This window comes from Xenopus laevis, chromosome 8S (assembly GCF_017654675.1).
Source record: "Xenopus laevis strain J_2021 chromosome 8S, Xenopus_laevis_v10.1, whole genome shotgun sequence".
NCBI classification, from domain to species: Eukaryota; Metazoa; Chordata; class Amphibia; order Anura; family Pipidae; genus Xenopus; species Xenopus laevis.
Genome location: NC_054386.1, coordinates 35,938,667 through 35,959,498, shown reverse-complemented (window position 1 = coordinate 35,959,498; position 20,832 = coordinate 35,938,667). Strand labels below are relative to the sequence as shown.

The 20,832-nt window shown below is 44.4% G+C and overlaps 1 protein-coding gene across 1 annotated transcript in view; it reads left to right on the top strand.

Annotated features, from left to right (window-relative positions):
• The window catches only part of abcd1.S (ATP binding cassette subfamily D member 1 S homeolog), a 40,824-nt gene extending 20,619 nt beyond the window's left edge, over positions 1 to 20,205 (top strand). The window contains exons 6-10 of the mRNA XM_018232774.1: positions 1,195 to 1,340; positions 2,079 to 2,224; positions 3,771 to 3,855; positions 10,980 to 11,105; positions 19,227 to 20,205. Of these exons, the coding sequence (XP_018088263.1) occupies positions 1,195 to 1,340; positions 2,079 to 2,224; positions 3,771 to 3,855; positions 10,980 to 11,105; positions 19,227 to 19,455 (732 nt within the window). The 3' untranslated portion in view covers positions 19,456 to 20,205. The remainder of the gene's footprint in view (positions 1 to 1,194; positions 1,341 to 2,078; positions 2,225 to 3,770; positions 3,856 to 10,979; positions 11,106 to 19,226) is intronic.
• Positions 20,206 to 20,832: the final 627 nt, after the last annotated feature.

Below are 20,832 nucleotides of genomic sequence, written 5' to 3'. Positions count from 1 at the left end.
CAGATCTCCCCGTCTACCACTGCCCTAAGAACGACGCATGGGCAGCTTCAGTGAATCCTGTTATGTTTATATGCTCCTCAGTATATTTTCAACTGATAATTTTTCTTATCGCTTATGATCTGATAATCTTACCTTTCTCTTTGCACTGCAATCTTGATATGGATGCCAATCTGAATATTTGTCACAAGCGGGTCAAGGAGAGACTTTGTATTGTCAGAACATCCTGATAATTACCAGCCATGGTTATCAACAATTAAGCCTTGCTAATGAGGAGGCAAAGTCAAATGTCCAAGGCCTTGAGCATGCTGGAAGAGAATAGCTGTTCTACAGTGTATATCTCTCCTTATCGTTGCCCTGATACAAGTCATGACCTGAGGCAATGGAGTTACACTAGCTACCTCCTCCGCAATGTAAAAAGTAGAGATCATGTGTTATATCTTCTGAGCTGCCAGTGTACAGTTCAGAGCTGATGGTGCTGCATTAACCAGTAAAAGAAAGATCTAGATTGGCACGGTTTAGAACAATATATTTGCTTAACAGTTGGTGCAAACTTCTCAACCAAGCCTCCTTGTTAACGTGATCCCTAATATCACATGACCAGGTTGCACCCTGGTTACCAAATGTAGCACCCACCACCTGTAGAATTAGAAATGGGCAGGGCTTATTTTATGTTAAAGTGGGCCCGCAAGTCCCTCTCTATTGCAAACGGTACAGCCACTGCCCCTTGTGAGATGTCTCTAGTGTCGCCTACACAAGGCCATACATAGAGGCACAAGGCAAAGCAGTCCTCTACACTGGCTATGGAAGTACTAACTAACTCTAAATCAAAGGCGATCATACACTGATAAAAATTTTCCAAGCCAACAAATTCTAGGCCTGGGCCCTTCAAATGGCCTTCTTGACTGATATCTGGCATAATGGCCAGATACCTATGGGCCATGTTATAAAACCTGTCAGACAAGAATCCAATCAGCATATTGATGCAGTCCTCTCCTATGGCTCCATTTTGAAGCAATTGTTGGCTTGGTGGCCAAATGACCATATCCAAATTTGGGCCAATGGTGGGAACGTTTGGCTAGGTTAAGAGTTTGCTGTAGAGAAATGTGTTATAAATAATGCCCAACTCTTCCATGCGTATAGCTGTTTATTTCAGTAAAATGACTTATAATGTTGTATGTAATTCACCCCTGGCAGGTAGAGGAAGGAATGCATCTTCTGATCACTGGACCCAACGGCTGTGGGAAAAGCTCTCTGTTTAGGATTCTTGGTGGTCTCTGGCCTGCGTACAAAGGTGTCTTGTATAAACCCCCTCCACAACATATGTTCTACATCCCACAAAGGTAATAGGCATACTAGAAGCATTAACAGCTTTTCCTATGGCCTTGCACCTTCACTTAAAAGGCCCATAAACTGTATTTATGAAATCTTGCATTTGTGTAAGCTGAGAACCTGGGGAGACGGAAGTGTTTTAGCGCCATCTGCTGGTATAATTTTTGTACAACCATTTCAGCTTTTTCGCAAACCTACGATTACTTTGGCAAATTACTGATTTAAGGACTGTAATGCCTAATCTCCTCCAACCTGCCATACAGTTGCAGCGAGCAATATTGCTAGAGTGCAGCGCTTATTCATTACAAAGGATAAAAAAATTAATACCAGTTAATGTAGAATACTGGTCCAACATTCTGCAAGTCTGATACCAGAAGCTGGCTGTGGTTGGCTGATTCCTTAGAAACATGAATCCATCAGATCCTGGAGTACAACAGGTTGGCCAGTAGTGTCAGATTTTCCCTCTATTATAATTACACAGCTTTTGGGCTTTGTTCTTTAAACCTTTGTATCTAATGCTTATATCTTTGACCTTCCTAAAAAACATGGTTGTAATTATCTAAATGGGGCTTTCCCCTTATGGTTGACAGAGATAAGTCTAATAAAAAAATTTTTGATCGATGCCACTGGCTCTATCTGAACACATTGCTTGCTATACCCTTTATTCTACTGAATATAGTAAAACAATATGGCAGCTTTCTTCCCTATGTGCAGATAAAGAAAGAATGTTCTGTTGCGTTGTATTTCAGGCCGTATATGTCAGTGGGAACATTGCGGGATCAGGTTATTTACCCAGACACAGCCGAGGACATGAGGCAGAAAGGCTTCACTGACAAGACCCTGGAGGCCATTCTTAACATAGTGAATCTGATTTATTTGGTGCAAAGAGAAGGAGGTCAGTATTCCTCAGAATTCGCTTGAGCCCTGGAATAAAGCATACCAATACAAGGTTAAATACTAGTCTGCCTGAATGTCTGATCAGTGCTCGTACAAAGACCAGAGACTAGACTTGTTCATACAAAAAAAAAGACCTTGTTTAGCCAGGACACTAATCAGACAAATCTTTTAGCACCCAAGTTTGACTGACAAAATTGCATGACATATAGGGATAACACAAAATCACTGTCCCTCGCTATGGACATTTTTATGGTACAATATGGTCATTGGCCAACAATTTATTCTGGCCAGTTCAATCGTGGTCTGTACCATTCTCAGTCCAGTATCAGGAACAACAGTCTGCTCAGCATGTCGGCCAATCTGGTGGAGACTGTTCCTGGGCAGCCTGTGTATGGCCAGCTTTAGGCAAGGTTTTTCAGCCAGGGGCGTTTTGAATTACAGCAGTCAGCACTGTGCACTTTGCATAATTGTCCAGAACAAAAAGAAGATGACCGTACCACTTGTGGCCCCTTGTATGTTCTTGATCCATTCAGCCCATAGGCTTATCAGTTGGAGAGTGTACCTGGTTAACCAGTTTATGGCCACCTTTAGGACAGGTTTTCCATCCTGGGGCCTTTTGGTTTACAGTTCCCTGCAAATAATGAAAATCGTAGTTCAAGAACCACAGCAAGTCATTGGTTGGACATCTCTTCTCTAGGTGCTCTGAAGAAGACTTGCTTACCTGTGGTCATCAGTTTGTTGATGTGTGCATGTATCTGTTAGGGATGCACTGAATCCAGGATTCGTTCAGGATTTGGCCTTTTTCAGCAGGATTTGCCTGAATCCTTATACCTGGCAGAACCAAATCCTAATTTGCATATGTAAATTAAGGTCGGGATAGAAATCACGTGACTTTTTGTCACTAGACAAGTAAGTAAAAAACACTTTTTCCACGTTTTCCTTTCCTGAAGGATTTGCATATGCAAATTTGGTTCGGTATTTGGCTGAATCTTTCACTATGATTAGGTGCATCCCTAGAATCTGCATAAGTCTGATAATCTCGGTTGGTGTGTGTGTGAGTATTATTTTAGTGAAAAAATAGGTGTTTCCTATAAAGTGAACTTACTTGCTTATTTCAGAAATAACACGAGTCTCAAGTTTAATACAGTGATCAATGCCAGTACATGGCTTCATTGCTCCATGCTCTTCTACAGGTCTTTAAATCAGCTGGGGAAGGTCAGGGAGGGACAGAAGCCTAACAGAAGAGTAGGGGCTTATATTCTGAGACTAAAGATGGAAGGCAGAAAGAGAAGTGTCCCTGATTAGAGGCAATTTACCTGCAGTCACATAATAGGTACACGGGTGCACATTGCAGAAAGGAATGGTGACATATGGGATTACAAACTTTTCCAAGTGAAACGGTACTAATCCCAGGCCCCAGGCATCAGTTGCTTCTAATGTGTCACACTTGTTTATGCACGCTCCATTGAACACTCGCTTAGAAATGGATATTACTAATAACAATGCCTGTACCTGGCTTGATTGCTCTCTGTGTTCCTTCCCAGGCTGGGACTCCGTGAGCGACTGGAAGGATGTGCTCTCCGGCGGGGAGAAGCAGAGAGTCGGCATGGCTCGGATGTTTTACCACAAGTAAGATGTGCCTTCCTCCTTCTGAAGCCATTTTCTGTTTTACCACAGTCAGAGGAAGTTTGACTGTTAACCTTCAAACCAATTGCAGAAAAATTATTAGTTTGCCCTTTTTCTTGTAAATTTTATTTATTCAACCCATGCTTCAATACACATGACAAATAAAAAATTAAACTATTAACGCTGATTAAAGCTAGAGGGGTGCCATTTTGGAAGTTGTTTAAAGTTTGGTTGGCTAAACATTAGAGCTATTGGCCCTGCTATTTTGCAGCATGTGGAAATTGCACTCTGGATGTATTCTGACCATAAAATCAGCCTTACAAGTCCTACTCTTCATTTTTTTTTTTTTTAACAATTCAAATTTATTAAGTATATCAGAATAACAGCAGTGTGACACAGGTAGGTAATGCAAAGTCACATTACAAGGGAATACAGTACAAACAGTGTTAGCAGGCATAACATACAATTGGTAAGTACCAACTATTCTACCACCTTGCAGTGTCTACCCTGTGTATTAGGCAAGTGGGTATCAAGATGGATAAGGAGTTTGTATAAGCAACGGGTTGCCCGCCCCATTTGCCTCAAGGACTCATACTTAAATCTTAACTAAATTAACAGGGAGGGAGTTTGACACCTGCTTAATCCGGTTGAAGAACATGCGGGAATCAGTGACACTTTGTGTGGTTCCTTGCATCGCTGTACCATCTGAGGTGACCATGTAGTAAATCTCAGGGGAGAATGTCCAAGATTAGGAATAGCTATATCCCCATATACTCTGCACGTGATCTCACAACTAACCTTATACTGTGGGAGTTGGTTGAGCCTCTAGCCATTTGTCCCATGTCTTTGTAAACTTTTCAGGGCACCCTCTTCTAATATATATCAGCTTGTATAGAGGGATTGCTGAATTAACTTGCTTCTGCCACATGACAAGTGAGGGAGGGTCTTGGGCCTTCCACTTCATAGCTATACACTTTTTGGCCGTAGTATATAAAATTGCTAAGAGAGTTCTAATTGCCCTTGTTGGGGCCAAATCTTCCACGTGGTTAAGCAACATAATCAACGGGTCAAGTTGAATTGGGATGTCTATAACCTCGGATGTGTAATCCGTAACCGAGGTCCAGAATTGGTGTATTTTGCTACATGACCAAAACATATGCATAAAATTTGCCGGGGTCTGGTGGCATTTGGGGCATTCTTCCGAGTATTGCATTGAGATTTTATGTAGTCTGGAGGGAGTGAGATAGGTTCTGTGCAGAACCTTAAATTGCAGTAATTTGTCTCTAGCCGCAACCAAATACTCTTGGTGTGAGTCTAGAACCTCTAGCCAAATATCCTCAGTTATACACGGAATGTCTTGTGACCAGTGGCGAAGAGGAGTAAGGTCTGAAATTGAGTAAGACAAAAGTAGTTGGGCATAAAACATAGACAGTGGTTTAGTTAGCTGAGGGTTGTGTACCCCGTCTTCTATGCTTCTCGAGGATGTGTCAACGGAGTAGCCCGAGACTTGGGCGGATAAGGCATGCCTCAACTGGAAAAATCTAAATAACATATAGTTCGGAATATGGAACTTGTCTTTCAAATACTGGAAATCACAGATAACACCATTTACACAAACATCCTTAACATACTTAATATTGAAACTGGCCCACAGCTGAGGGTCTGGCACTGTTTGTACCTGTGTTAGGTTCGGGTTGCACCAAAGGGGGGCGTAGGGTGACATATGGTTGGGAGGTCTCGGGAATAACTGAAGAGCTGTACGCCAGGCCTGCACCACAGCTTTCATTGGTATTGTAATGTTGCGTGAATGAGTAATGCCTCTATATAACAAGTTTTTAAGTCCTTCATATGAACCTATCACCCGTGCCTCCAAAGTAGTAGACGGGTTGTCTTTTGTCGGAGAGGCCCACCACCATGCAGTCGTTAACCTAGCTGCTAGATAATAAAAGAACATGTTGGGTGCTGCCAGTCCTCCTTTGTCTGCGGGGAGTTGCAGTTTTGTTGCCTTTACCCTAGGTTGGGTAGCCCCCCAATATAGATGCGTCAGGAGCGACTTAAGTTTCTGGAAGAAGATTGAGGGAACACTGACAGGGGTTTGTCGGAAGATATATAAAAATTTTGGTAGCATAACCATTTTAAATAGATTAATGCGTCCCACTAAAGACAGAGGCAGCTTATCCCAGGCTTTGATTTTATTTTCCAGGGTAAGCAACAAAGGTTGGAGATTAAGATCCACAAATAGTTTAAAATCTTTATGGATAGTAATCCCAAGATATTTAAAGGACGGAGCCAGCTGTAGCCCTTTCAGATCAAACGATGTTGGAGAGTTAGGGGCATCGATAAAGAACAAATTCGATTTTGCCCAATTGATTTTTAAGCCGGAATAATTTGTGTGTTTGTTGATAATAGACAGGGCCGCCTCTAAGTCGGAGGTAGGATTTGCCAGGTATAGAAGTGCATCATCCGCAAACAAGGACAATTTTTCCGTTTGCGGGCCCAATTTAAGTCCAACAATTTCAGGGGACCCCCTGATTAGGCAAGCCAATGGTTCCATTGCAATGGCAAAAAGCAAGGGGGACAGCGGACAGCCCTGCCTCGTGCCCCGAGTGAGGGCAAATTTGGAGGAGACAATGTGATTAGTTTTGACACATGCTGTAGGGGCATGATATAAGGCTTTCGTCCATTTCAGGAAGTTAACAGGGAATCTGAGATATGACATGATAGACCATAGGTACGCCCACTCAACCGAGTCGAAAGCTTTCTCATTGTCTAATGAGGCAATGACTCTTTCGCCCGAGTTGTCGTGTTTGATTGCCAGATTAGTATAGAGCCTCCTGAGGTTGATATCCGCTGATCTACCCGGGATGAATCCGGACTGATCGGGGTGAATGATGGCAGGAAGGATAGGAGACAATCTCCGGGCCAGCACTTTAGCCAATATTTTTGCATCACTATTTATAAGCGATATAGGCCGATAAGATGCACATTGCGTGGGGTCTTTACCCGGTTTTAATATCAGGATAATCAAGGAACTGTTGGTAGAAATCGGGAGGGCACCATTATCACAAATGGCATTGAAAATTTTTGCTAGGCATGGCGCTAAAAGCGGACTGAACCTTCTATACCATTCCATGGGTAAGCCATCTAAACCGGGGGTTTTCCCAGGTGTAAAGGAGTTGATGGCCTCAGTTACTTCTTGGTCAGTTATGGGCGTATTCAAGATATTGCCGTCGGTGTGTGACAGGGGAGACATATCAATGTCATGGATATACGCTTGGATAACTGATTCCTGCATCGTTAATTTAGTCTTGTATAGGGATTGGTAATAGCTAAAGAAGGCCGCATTTATTTCCCCTGGGTGTGTGTGAACGATCCCCTGCTCATCTCTTGTGCCCGGTATTGTGATAGTATGAGTTGGGTCCCTCGCTAGTTGGGCTAATAATTTCCCCGACTTATCCCCATTTTCCAACAAATTTGCACTGTGGTATATATGCGACTTTTTGAACTCTTCCGTTTGAGCAATTAACAGCTTAGTTTGGGAGAGTTGCCAAGCTGTTCTGGTATTCTCATTGGGGGTTTGAATATAGGCCTTCTCCAGATCCACCACCGTTTGTATGAGATTGGTCAACTCTAGCCTATGTTGTATATTGAGGCGCTTGATGTGTACAATATATTCCCCCCTAATGAATGCTTTGAGAGCATCCCATACTACCGGGTATTCAGCTGTATTCTCATTTATGCGTAAAAATTCTACAATACTAGATCCAATGTGACCACATAGATCTGTATGAGTAACCCAGTATTGACTCAGTCTCCAGATACTATTGCTTGCCTCCCTCCCCATGTGTACGCTCACTAGGATGGGGGAGTGATCCGATATCCCTCTTGTGAGATGTTGAGTGTCCAACACCAACTGATTGACTTCAGGTGAGCCCAGGGCCATATCAATGCGTGATAGGGTAAAATGTGCTTGGTTATAACATGTGAATTGAGCAATCCCTGGGTTCCTATATCTCCACAAATCTTTAAGCCCAAATGCATCGAACCATCTATGAAAGGCATTATCTGTGCGGGAGGGTATAGGTAATCTGTCAATTTGTTCATCTAGTACTGCGTTAAAGTCTCCCATTAACAAAAGCGGGGCATCAGGTAGGTTAGCTATCTTAGACATAATAGTATATAGTATCGCATCCGAGAACGGTGGAGGGACATAGACATTGACCAGGGTAATTAAGGATCCCGTAATGCGGGCTTGAACTATCAGGAATCTGCCCTCTGGGTCAGATATTAGATGCAGCAGGGTAAAGGGACATGTTCTGTTCACCAGGATTGTAACTCCTCTCGAATAGGTTGAGTACGTGGCATGGTATGCTGCTGACACCCAACGTTTTTTAAGTGTCATAAGCTTACTGCCATCTAAGTGAGTTTCCTGGAGGAACACTATATGAGGGTTGTGTTTTTTAACAAATTGAAACACCAAGCTACGCTTTATAGCACTACCAAGACCCCTGACATTCCAAGACATAACATTCAATCTAGCCATGGTATACTGTAGAAGAAATAGAGGCCTAGTAAAGGCCACCAAAGCACAGTCTTACATAACGCAGTTTGTAAATACAAGTATCGATCCTACTCTTCATTTTTATTAGCCTAAACCACTCTTGTACATATTCCCCAAAAGAGAATTCCTTTATGTTGATAGATAAAGGGTCATTTGCAGATGACACGGACGGAAGTTCTAGAGCAGGCCTCTTGGGGCCCATGTGCTTCCGTTCGGGTCATTACTGAACTTTGCACTTGCATCTGATTAAAGTCTGGCACAAGGGGCAGAGAGCAACTCAGGCAGGTGGGATCCTTTGCACTGAGTGCCCACCAGAGCTTTCTAATTTGTTCATCTATATGACATGCAAGTTGGGGGGCTGGGGAGAGGATACCTACTGGCTTTCTTCTACTGAACCCAGGGCAGTTCTGTATTCATGGGAAAAGCACAGATCCTAGACTGTCTGCAATTTGTAAATGATCACTGATAGTGCCAAAAGTGCTTCCTTTAGTACCCAGCGCAGAACTGTGAACCCCCTGACCCTGGTACCATGTCAGTACAGTACTAATGCAGCAGGGCACTGAGGGTGTCACATAATCGCTCTGGGATAAGGGACCAGTGAAAGAGGGATGAAGCATTATGACTTGCAGTTGCTTACATAAGGAATCTTACTTAATATTACTCAGTATGACTAATGGGGGGCCCACAATGTTACCCTTCTATGTCACAGTGGCTTTTTGATGGTAGCCATGATCAGGGGAACACTTTTTTGCCTATGTACTGTACGTTTTTATTTCCTTCCTCTACTCTCACTTCAAATGGAACTGTCACAGATAAACTTTCTCCCAGACACTAGTGGGTGTTTAATAAGTGTCTATATATACACTTTATTTTATTTAGATTTGACCCCCCCTTAGTTTAACATCTTTTTACACCTAAGAGCTAAAGGTGCAGATCATCTGCTTCTCTCCACCTGCGTTTTTTATGCAGGCAGAAAGAACTGGATCTACTTCCATCTGCTCCTTACTGTAAATACACAATGACTGGCATAGTGTTGGATTTTGTGCAGCTATATGGAGCAGATATTGGTAAGAAAATGTACAGTTAGGCCCATAAATCTTTGGACAGAGACAACTTTTTTTTCTAATTTTGAGGGGGGATGCTTGTATGTGGAAGATTTTGCTGTGAATAGACAACATGCAGTTAAAGGAGCTCTCCATGCAGGTGAAATAAGCCATCCTTAAACTGCAAAAACAGAAAAAACCCATCCGAGAAATTGCTACAATATTAGGAGTGGCAAAATCGACAGTTCTTTCTGAGAAAGAAAGCACTGGTGAACTCAGCAACGCAAAAAGACCTGGACATCCATGGAAGACAACAGTGGTGGATGATTGTAAAATTATTCCCATGGTGAAGAGAAAACCCTTCACAACAGCCAAGCAAGTAAACAACACTCTCCAGGAGGTAGGTGTATCGATATCCAAGTCTAACATAAAGAGAAGACTGCATGAAAGTAAATACAGAGGGTGCACTGCAAGGTGCAAGCCACTCATAAGCATCAAGAATAGAAAGGCTAGATTGGACTTTGCTAAAAAAAAAATCTAAAAAATCCAGCACAGTTCTGGAAAATCATTATTTGGACAGATGAAACCAAGATCAAACTCCACCTGGCAAGACAAGTATGGAGAAGGTGTGGAACAGCTCACGATCCAAAGCATACCACATCATCTGTAAAACATGGCAGAGGCAGTGTGATGGCTTGGGTGTGCATGAATGCCAGTGGCACTGGGACACTAGTGATGATGTGACACAGGACAGAAGCAGCGAAATTAATTCTGAGGTGTTCAGTGACACTGTCTGCTCAAATCCAGCTAAATGCAGTCAAAATGATTGGGAGGAGGTTTCATAATGACCCAAAACATACAGCCAAAGCAACCCAAGAGTTTATTAAAGCAAAGAAGTGGAATATTCATGAATGGCCAAATCAGTCACCTGATCTGAGCAGCATTTCACTTCTTGAAGACTAAACTTCGGACAGAAAGGCCCACAAACAGCAACTGAAAGCCGCTGCAGTAAAGGCCTGGCAGAGCATCAAAAAGGAGATGTCCATGAGTTCAAGACTTCAGGCTGTCATTGCCAGCGAAGGGGTTTCAACCAAGTATTAGAAATTAACATTTTATTTTCAGTTTTTTGAATTTGTCAAATTACTTTGAGTTGTTTCATTTAAAATTCATTGTGGTAATATACAGAACCAAAATTAGAAAAAGTTGTCTCTGTCAAAAGATTTATGGGCCTAATTGTATACTTTGGTTTTTTCCTTACTGATATCTGCACACAACCCGACACATGCTGCACACTGTCTGCCCATAGGCTACTGCCACACCAGGCAGATTCTCGGCCGGCGTTTATTCACAGCCCCTATGCCCTGTCCCTATATTTCACTCCTATGTATGCTTCTGGTGTGGCAGTAGCCTCAACCAAAAACTCAATCAGGCAATTGGCCTTTCCAGACCGGGACTTGGCAGAGATTCCTCAGCTCCTGATATGCTTGTAAATCTATGTACATCTACCTGTGTATTGCCCGCAGGCCCAAATATGCCCTCCTGGATGAGTGCACAAGTGCGGTGAGCATAGACGTAGAAGGCAAGATCTTCCAGGCTGCAAAGGATGCTGGAATAGCTCTGCTGTCAATCACTCACAGGCCTTCCCTTTGGTAAGTACCCAAATTCTGTTTATATTTTTACACACACAAACATCAACCCATTATCAATATATTTGAGACATTTTGTGCATACAAAAAATGCCTTACCCTTTAAACAAAACAGGGATTGTTTGTCCATATATTGAAATATATTTAAGCTGGCCAACTACGTCAAAGTCATCCCATATCTGGCCAGTCCCACCCTTCCCAGCTATAGTCAGGGGATCCCACTGGTGGCTAATAAAAGGGCAAGTAAGCTGCAGGTAAAATGTATAATGAAGCAATATAATTCTTAATGAATCAAATGCAATTTGAGTGTAGGACTGGCCCGATATGGGATGACTTTGACATATATTGCAATATATGGACAAACAATCCCTGTTTTGTGTAAAGGATAAGGCATTTTTTAGTAGCTGTGTGCACAAAATGTCTCAATGTCTTAAATATATTAGTAATGGGTGTAATGGGCCCGAAGGCGCAGCAGTAATAGTAGTGGACCAAAGAGGAGACACAACCGGGTTCGAGGTACAAAAAGGGTTTATCCAGAAGAGTAGTCAAGGTACAGGCAAAAGATCAATTCAGGCGGCAGACAATGGAGATACGAAAAACAGGCAAAGGTCAATACACGAATAATCAGAATAGAAGTCACACCCAGGAACACTAGTCAAAGGAACCTATAATTGGGCAATGAAGACAGGGGAAATGGGGTTTAAATAGTCCAAGTCTTGGCGCCAAAATATTGACGCGCTGGCGTCAGACGCTGACGCGGTGGCGTCAGGCGCTGACGCCAGCGTCCCCACGCTGACGTCCTGACGCCGGCGCCCGATTCTGACGCCGGCGTCCGTTCCGTCGCCGGCGACCAATCCTAGATGGAGAAGGCGCTGATGTCACAGGAAAGCGCCCGGCAGGAGCCATGCGGTGGAGCAGACGGTTGCCATCTTGGACGCCATCTTGGGTGAGAGTTGAAGTTTCCATTACAGTACCCCCTTCCCTAGGGGGGGCCTCAGGACCACCGGGACCAGGACGAGAAGGAAACTGTTTGTGGAACCTGCGGACAAGGATGGGAGCATGAACGTCAGAGTTCTTTACCCAGGAGCACTCCTCAGGACCGAAACCCTTCCATTCAATGAGATATTGGAGAGTACCCCTGGAAATGCGGGAATCCAAGATTCGATTGACTTCGAACTCCAAAGAATCATTGACGACAACAGGAGCTGTGGAAGAAGAAGAGGGAGAGGAGACTGCAGGTTTAAGAAGAGACACATGAAACACTTTAGGGATCCTCATTTCGGGTGGAAGAAGAAGACGGACAGCCACAGGATTGATGACCTCGATGATGGGAAAGGGACCGATGAACTTGGGACCAAGTTTAGGAGAGGGAATCTTGAGACGAATATTACGAGTAGACAACAAAACCTTGTCACCAAGAGAGTATGTTGGAGAAGCAATCCTCTTTTTGTCGGCAAATTTCTTCTGGGAAGAAGCACTCTTTTCCAAATTAGCGGCAGTAGCCTGCCAGATGGCCATCATATGAGCTGCTTGATCATTGGCGGCAGGCACGTTGGTGAGTAGGAGGTCCTGAGGAAATGCCAAAGGGTTTAAACCAAAAACACAGAAAAAAGGAGACTTCTGGGAAGAAGAATGCAGGGAATTGTTGTGGGCAAATTCCGCCCATGGAAGAAGGTCTGACCAGTCATCCTGACACAGGGACACGTGACAACGTAGGAACTGTTCCAATGCTTGGTTGACACGTTCGGCGGCCCCATTGGATTGAGGATGGTAAGCGGAAGAAAATTGAAGAGAAATGTTCAAAGCTTTACACAGAGATCTCCAGAATTTAGACACAAACTGAGGACCACGATCAGACACAATTTCAGCAGGAAAACCATGGAGACGAAAAATATGTTTAATGAAGAGTTCAGAAAGTTCCGGGGCAGATGGCAGTTTGCGGAGGGGAGTGAAATGAGCCATCTTACTAAATCTGTCAATCACCACCCAGATGACAGTGTGGCCGGAAGAATTTGGAAGATCGACAATAAAGTCCATGGAAATATGAGTCCAAGGTCTAGAAGGAATGGGTAGAGGCAACAAAAAACCCTTAGGGGGGGAATGTCCAGACTTAGAAACGGCACAGGTGGAACATGATGAAACAAAGTCTTTAATGTCTTTCCTTAAAGATGGCCACCAGACCAAACGAGACAAAAGTTCGGTAGTCTTTTTAATCCCAGGATGACCAGCCTGTTTAGAATTGTGGGAGTGGGACAAGATGGCAGGACGAAACTCTGGAGGAACAAAAGCTAAACCCAGGGGAGTCTCTTCAGGAGCAGAAGCTTGAGCGGAGAGTAACTGAGAAGCGCAGGAAGGAAACAAAGCTGCGATGATCTTGGAGGAAGGAACAACAGGTTCAGGATCTTTGGAGCAAGAGTCTTCAGGAATAAAGCTTCTGGATAATGCGTCGGCCTTCCTGTTCCTGGACCCAGGGCGAAAAGTAATAACAAAATTAAAACGAGAAAAGAAAAGTGCCCACCTGGCTTGCCGGGGATTGAGGCGTTTGAGAGACTGGATAAATTCGAGATTTTTGTGGTCAGTAAAGATCGTTACCGGGACCGAAGAGCCCTCTAATAAGTGTCTCCACTCTTCCAGGGCCAGCTTAACAGCAAGAAGCTCCCGGTTGCCAACGTCATAGTTCTGTTCGGGGGAAGAAAATTTTTTGGAAAAGAAGGCACATGGATGAAGTTTACCGTCAGAAGAAGATCTCTGGGATAACACTGCACCAGCACCGACGTCCGAGGCATCCACTTCGATGAAAAAGGGTTGAAGAGGTTCGGGGTGTCTAAGGACTGGAGCGGAGGAGAATGCTTCTTTGAGAGATTTGAAGGCTTCCAAAGCTTGAGGGGGCCAGTGCTGAGGTTTGTTTCCACCACGGATCAGGGCAAGAATTGGAGAAAGTCTGGAAGAGAAGTTTTTAATGAACTGTCTATAGTAATTGGCAAAGCCAACAAACCTTTGAACAGCTTTAACACTGGTAGGAAGAGGCCAGTCCAGGATTGCAGAGACCTTGGCCGGATCCATCTTGAAGCCTAGGGAAGAAATAATGTACCCAAGAAAAGGAATAGAAGAGACTTCAAAGGTGCACTTTTCCAACTTGGCGTAAAGGTTGTTTTTCCTCAGTCTGGATAGTACTTCACGTACTTGGCTGCGATGTTCCTGGAGGTTTTTAGAAAAAATAAGAATATCATCCAAATAGACGACCACACACTGCCCCAATAAATCTCGAAAAATGTCATTAACGAATTCCTGGAAGACCGCAGGGGCATTGCAGAGACCAAAAGGCATGACTAGGTACTCATAATGACCATCACGAGTATTAAAAGCGGTCTTCCATTCGTCCCCCTCACGAATCCGAATGAGGTTATAGGCCCCACGAAGATCCAATTTAGTGAAGAGACTGGCACCCCTAAGTTGATCGAACAGTTCAGAAATGAGAGGAAGAGGGTACCTGTTTTTAATGGTGATCTTGTTAAGTCCTCTGTAATCAATGCAGGGCCGCAAACTACCATCTTTCTTTTCAACAAAGAAGAACCCCGCTCCTGCAGGGGAGATGGAAGGACGAATAAATCCTTTCTGCAGATTCTCCTGGATATAGGATTTCATTGCAGAAGTCTCCGAGGGAGAAAGTGGATAGGTGCGGCCGCGAGGAGGCATGGAGCCGGATAAAAGTTCAATTGGACAGTCGTATGGACGATGAGGTGGAAGGTTTTCGGCAGAATTTTTATTAAAGACATCGGCAAATGCTTGATATACGGAGGGAAGAGAAGAATTTGAAGACACAGAAGAAATTTTGACGACAGGAGCAGCAGGTAAACAGTTCCGTACACAAAATGGACTCCACCTGGAAACTTGAGTAGAGGACCAATCGATAACAGGATTGTGGAGACATAACCAAGGTAGACCTAAAACAACCGGAGTGGAGGGGCAATCAATAAGAAGAAAAGACAGTCTTTCCAGATGCAAAGAGCCCACCTTGAAAGAGAGTTCTTGAGTGGACTGTGAGATGGTCGCAGAAGATAAGGGCCGATCATCGATTGCCAGGACTCGAAGCGGAATCGCCAAGGATTGGAGAGGAATGGAGTGGGTTGCAGCGAACACACGGTCCATAAAATTTCCTGCGGCACCGGAATCAAGAAAGGCCTGAGAAGAGATCTCTTTGGAACCAAACTGGATCTGCACTGGGAGGAGGAAACGTTGAGCAGAAGAATGGGGAGAGCGACAAATCCCACCCAGGTAAGTCTCCCCAAACTTACCTAGGCTTTGGCGTTTCCCGGCTTCACTGGGCATTCCAGAGCAAAGTGAGCTTTGCCCCCGCAATAGAGACATAACCCCGCCGCCCTTCTCCGATTCTTCTCCTGTTCGGAAAGACGGGCCCGTCCGATCTGCATCGGTTCCTCTGCTGGTAATGAAGAGGAAGAAGCAGACGTCGCGGGGGTTGGAGAGGACGAGGTGTAAGCAGGGTCGTAGAGTAACGGTCTCTGGAAGCGGGGAGCCAGGATAGGCTGAAATCGGGAACTTCTTTTAGAGCGTTCACGGTCTAATTCGACCTGGAATTCTCGCTGGCGAGTATCCACTTTCACTGCCAAAGCGACCAGGTCCTCCCATCTGGGGGGAATTTCACGGGACACCAGATCATTCTTAATCCGCATGGCTAGACCATTGTAAAAGGCAGCATGGTAACCGTCGTTGTTCCAAGAAGTCTCCGCCACCAGGGTGCGAAATTCAATGGCATACTCGGAGACAGAGCGAACACCTTGCTGCAGTTGAAAAAGTCTAGCGGAGGATGCAGTGGCACGACCTGGAGCATCAAACACGGTGCGAAGCTCTTGGACAAACGCCCTGGCGTTGTCAATCAGCGGATCCTCCTTTTCCCAAAAGGGTGATGCCCACTCCAAAGCTTTTCCCTGCAGACGAGTGATTATATAACCCACCTTTGCACGTTCAGAAACGAACTGACCAGGAAGCAGGGCAAACTGAATCTCGCATTGGTTAATAAAGCCTCTGCACGCTTCAGGATCACCACTGAAGAGAGGTGGAGCAGGAATACGAGGCTCAGAAACCTGGAGCGGAATAGGTATGGCCGGAGCAGGCACAACCGGCGGAACCACGGGAGACAGAGCAGTCAACTTCTCCAGAATCGCCTCGAGGGCCTGGCCAAAATGGGATTGTTGAGCTTCATAAGTCTTCATACGAGAAGCCAACCCACGAATAGCCCCTCCGACATCAAGAGGTGCTTGGGCCTCCTCCGAAGGGTCCATGGCCCAATTATACTGTAATGGGCCCGAAGGCGCAGCAGTAATAGTAGTGGACCAAAGAGGAGACACAACCGGGTTCGAGGTACAAAAAGGGTTTATCCAGAAGAGTAGTCAAGGTACAGGCAAAAGATCAATTCAGGCGGCAGACAATGGAGATACGAAAAACAGGCAAAGGTCAATACACGAATAATCAGAATAGAAGTCACACCCAGGAACACTAGTCAAAGGAACCTATAATTGGGCAATGAAGACAGGGGAAATGGGGTTTAAATAGTCCAAGTCTTGGCGCCAAAATATTGACGCGGTGGCGTCAGACGCTGACGCCAGCGTCCCCACGCTGACGTCCTGACGCCGGCGCCCGATTCTGACGCCGGCGTCCGTTCCGTCGCCGGCGACCAATCCTAGATGGAGAAGGCGCTGATGTCACAGGAAAGCGCCCGGCAGGAGCCATGCGGTGGAGCAGACGGTTGCCATCTTGGACGCCATCTTGGGTGAGAGTTGAAGTTTCCATTACAATGGGTCAGTCAACTTGGAATAAACGATTCTTGGAGCAGTACTTCCCTTTGTGATATACAGTCATATGAAAAAGTTTGGGAACCCCTCTTAATTCTTTGGAGTTTTATTTATCATTGGCTGAGCTTTCAAAGTAGCAACTTCCTTTTAATATATAACATGCCTTATGGAAACAGTAGTATTTCAGCAGTGACATAAAAATTATTGGATTAACAGAAAATATGCAATATGCATCATAACAAAATTAGACAGGTGCATAAATGTGGGCACCCCAACAGAGATATTACATCAATACTTAGTTGAGTCTCCTTTTGCAAATGTAACAGCCTCTAGATGCCTCCTATAGCCTTTGATGAATGTCTGGATTTTAGATGGCGGTATTTTTGACCATTTGTCCGTACAAAATCTCTCTAGTTCAGTTAAATTTGATGGCTGCCGAGCATGGACAGCCTGCTTCAAATCATCCCATAGATTTTTGATGATATTCAAGCCGGGGGACTGTGACGGCCATTCCAGAATATTGTACTTCTCCCTCTGCACAAATGCCTTTGTGGATTTCCAAGTGGGTTTAGGGTCATTGTCTTGTTGGAATATCCAACCCCTGCTTAACTTTAACTTTGTGAATGGTGCTTGAACATCATCCTGAAGAATTATTTGATTTTGGGTTGAGTTCACCTGACCCTCGACTTTAACAAGGGCCCCCGGTCCCTGAACTAGCCACACAGCCCCAGTCTTGGCTGGAGGAAAGATGGCTGCTGCTGTGTTGTTGTACTGCAGAAGGGGTAGCAAATACATCTTTTAATAGCAATTCTATTTATAAATAATTTTCTGACCATTTCTTTAAGCAAAAAAAATAATTTGGGTTCCCCTTTAATGTAAAGAATGTATCAACAGAAGTAAGCAATAAGTAAGCAATAAGGTAGCTTCCACTCGCATGTATAAATAATCAGTGGACTGTTCTATGCACATGTCCTCGTAGTTTGCTGTTATTCAGGGAACTGTAAAAGGTGGAGAGGTGCTACGTTTAATGTTGTTTGTCCATGAAGGGGGTGATATCAGGGCTGACATGCCCTACTTACTTTTAAAAGCCCAGGAAATGTCCATTCACTTAAGCCTGCAATTACTACAGAATCCAGTTCTTGTTTACATTATTCTGACTACATTAAAGAGACCAAAGCTGTTAGCTGATTGGTTGGAGTTAATGCATTGCAGCTCATTTAAACCATGCCACTCCTGATACTGCCACCCTAGACAACAGCCCTCGAGTTCCTATATAGAAAATACGGGCCAGCAAGTAAGTTCTACTTACACCAGTTACTGTCATTAACATTTGGTGAGAAGTGTCTTACGAGGAAGTGGTTCCCAGGGTACGAAGATGAATGCGGCAGTGCCTGTTGCTAGGAGAGCCCCCCCCCATTGAGAATTCACTGTGAATTTAAGGCATTTGCGGGAGCCCCTCGCCATTGTCCCTGCTTTTGAAAGAGTTTGCGTGTCGCCTTTCATACATGGGTTTATGCCACGCCTGAGGCTCATCCTTAATGAAGTCAGTGTTCCAAGGCCTCATATTGTCCTTTATTTATTAGGTAGAAGGAAATGTCATTTTGTTAACCTGACCAGACCTGCCCTATAGATTCTTCTGACAGCAACAGGGTCAAGTGAGACAATTCCCTTAAACAAGAGAAAGGCTGCCAGCCTCAACTATGTGACCTCCGGCTAGCTTTTCTGCCCTGGACCCTGATCCCCCTTTCCTTGTCACAGATGGGGGAATTGGAAGGTTTCCAGTCCTAGGCCCCACGATGAGGCTTTGCACACAAAGGGCCCTTGTACTTCCCTCCTCTGCAGTCTGGCCACTGACATTCAGCACGCACACAAGGCCACAATAAGAAAGCGAGAGATAAGGAAATTTCAGCAGCGCCTTCTTCTTCAATCTTGTTCAGCCAGTAACTGCCATGCATTGTCCTAATTACCCTATTTGGGGCAGCTTTGACATCACTGTGTAAAAAGGGAGTTCAATTTGCAATTTAAAGGGAACTATATCCAAAAGAACATTTTGGATAGATTTATCCATTGCACTGTGCCAATGTCTAGTCTTTGCAGTGGGTTTTACAAGCTTATACTTGTCACCAGTGGCATAACTAGAAGTTATTGGGCCTCACAGCACAATCCTTTTAAAGCCCCCCAAGTTTTGTCAGTAACACAATTTTCAAAAATGTACATGAAACCTGCTTGTCATCTAGGAATTCAACGGGTCCCCCTATACCTCCTGGGGCCCCCAGCAGTTCTCCTTAGTTATTTCTCTGCCCTTCTCCTGCAGGAAGTACCACACTCATCTGCTGCAGTTCGACGGGGAAGGAGGCTGGAAGTTCGAGAAGCTGGACACGGCAGCCCGTCTTTCGCTCACAGAGGAGAAGCAGCGGCTGGAACAGCAGCTGGCGGGAGTTCCCAAAATGCAGCATCGACTGAGTGAACTCTGCCACCTTCTGGGGGAGGATTCTGAAGTAGCCGACAAAGAAGAGAATGTCGATTCCGAACAGGATGAGTAAGGACACTGCTCACTTACACAGTTAGTGGGTTACACCAACAATGCTTACGGTTGACCCATCTATTCAGTGGGTACATCCGATAAACCCATTACTGTAGTGAGGTCATACCTGCAAGAAGGAGCTCAGTGTATATTGCTGACTCCATAATAGTGCCACTGTGTTGCGGGCTCCTATAGAAGTAAATTCATGCACTTTTTGCCCAGTGTGACTTCTGGTGACTGAATATGTTTTCTGTTGCTGGGTCGGCTCTACGTAGGCAGCCGTTTCCCTGTGATTGTGGCGTGCCTTAGGTATTAACCCAGCTAATGTCAAAGGACAGCTCTTGCTATTCCCACAGGTCCCATACAGCCCCTTTACTGCAGGAAAAGGATATCAACCCTCTCACTATCAAGGCCAGCTTCCCTTCCATGAAGCTCTTTTTGTTTTGTTACCTGGCTATATCCATCTACGGCCACTGATTGAGCTTAGTTCAAATGATTTAATTTTTTATTCCCAAAGTCTACATGCATTTCAGGATCATGCAAGTATAGTGTAAGCTTCAGTTAAAGGAGAAGGAAAGGCTGTATTTACTTGGGGGTGCCAAAAGTTAGGCACCCTCAAATGATTGTATATACTTACCTCACATCTCAGGTCGGTGCTCCCATCAGAAAAAAAATGCGCCGGCCCGGGGTTCTTCAGTGAGTACAACGGAGCGACTGGTTTCTTCTTTCTTCATGCGGCTGCTCATGAGCAGTAGAGTGTAAAGCCAAACTTTAACAAAAAAAGCCATCTATTTTGCTCTACTGCGCATGCATCTGCCCTGGGAAATTTGAAGAAAGAAGCAGCAAGAAGAGGATTCTACAAGCTGCAGTTCAACAACAACTGGGAAGGCTGTAGGATGGGCATTTCTGATGTATTTATTGAACAACATTCGGCTTAGACTAAAGTCTCATGTAGGGATTTGGGGATATTCTCTCTCTGTGGGTATTTCCCAGCATTAAGTCATTAGCAATCAGCTCTGATCAGGAGCACAAAGTCTACTGAGAGCAACTCATATAAATGGGTATGCTTTGATGGTTTGAGTCTTTCCTAATACCAGAAAGATTCCCTGTATATGAAAGGTAGTGCTTCCTCGTCATCTTCACCATTTTACTGGCTGTGTGTTTACAGAATATGCTTTAATTGCTTTTTATATGAAAGAATTCATTCCCAGTCCAATTTGGCCCATCATGTCAGTAGCTAAAGTGCACAGAAATCTTACGGAATCCATTACCCCGAATGCTTAAAGGGGTAGTTCACCTTTACGTTAACTTTTAGTATGTTATAGAATGGACAAATCTAAGCAACTTTTCAATTGGTCTTCATTATTTATTTCTTACAGTTCTTGAATTGTATGCC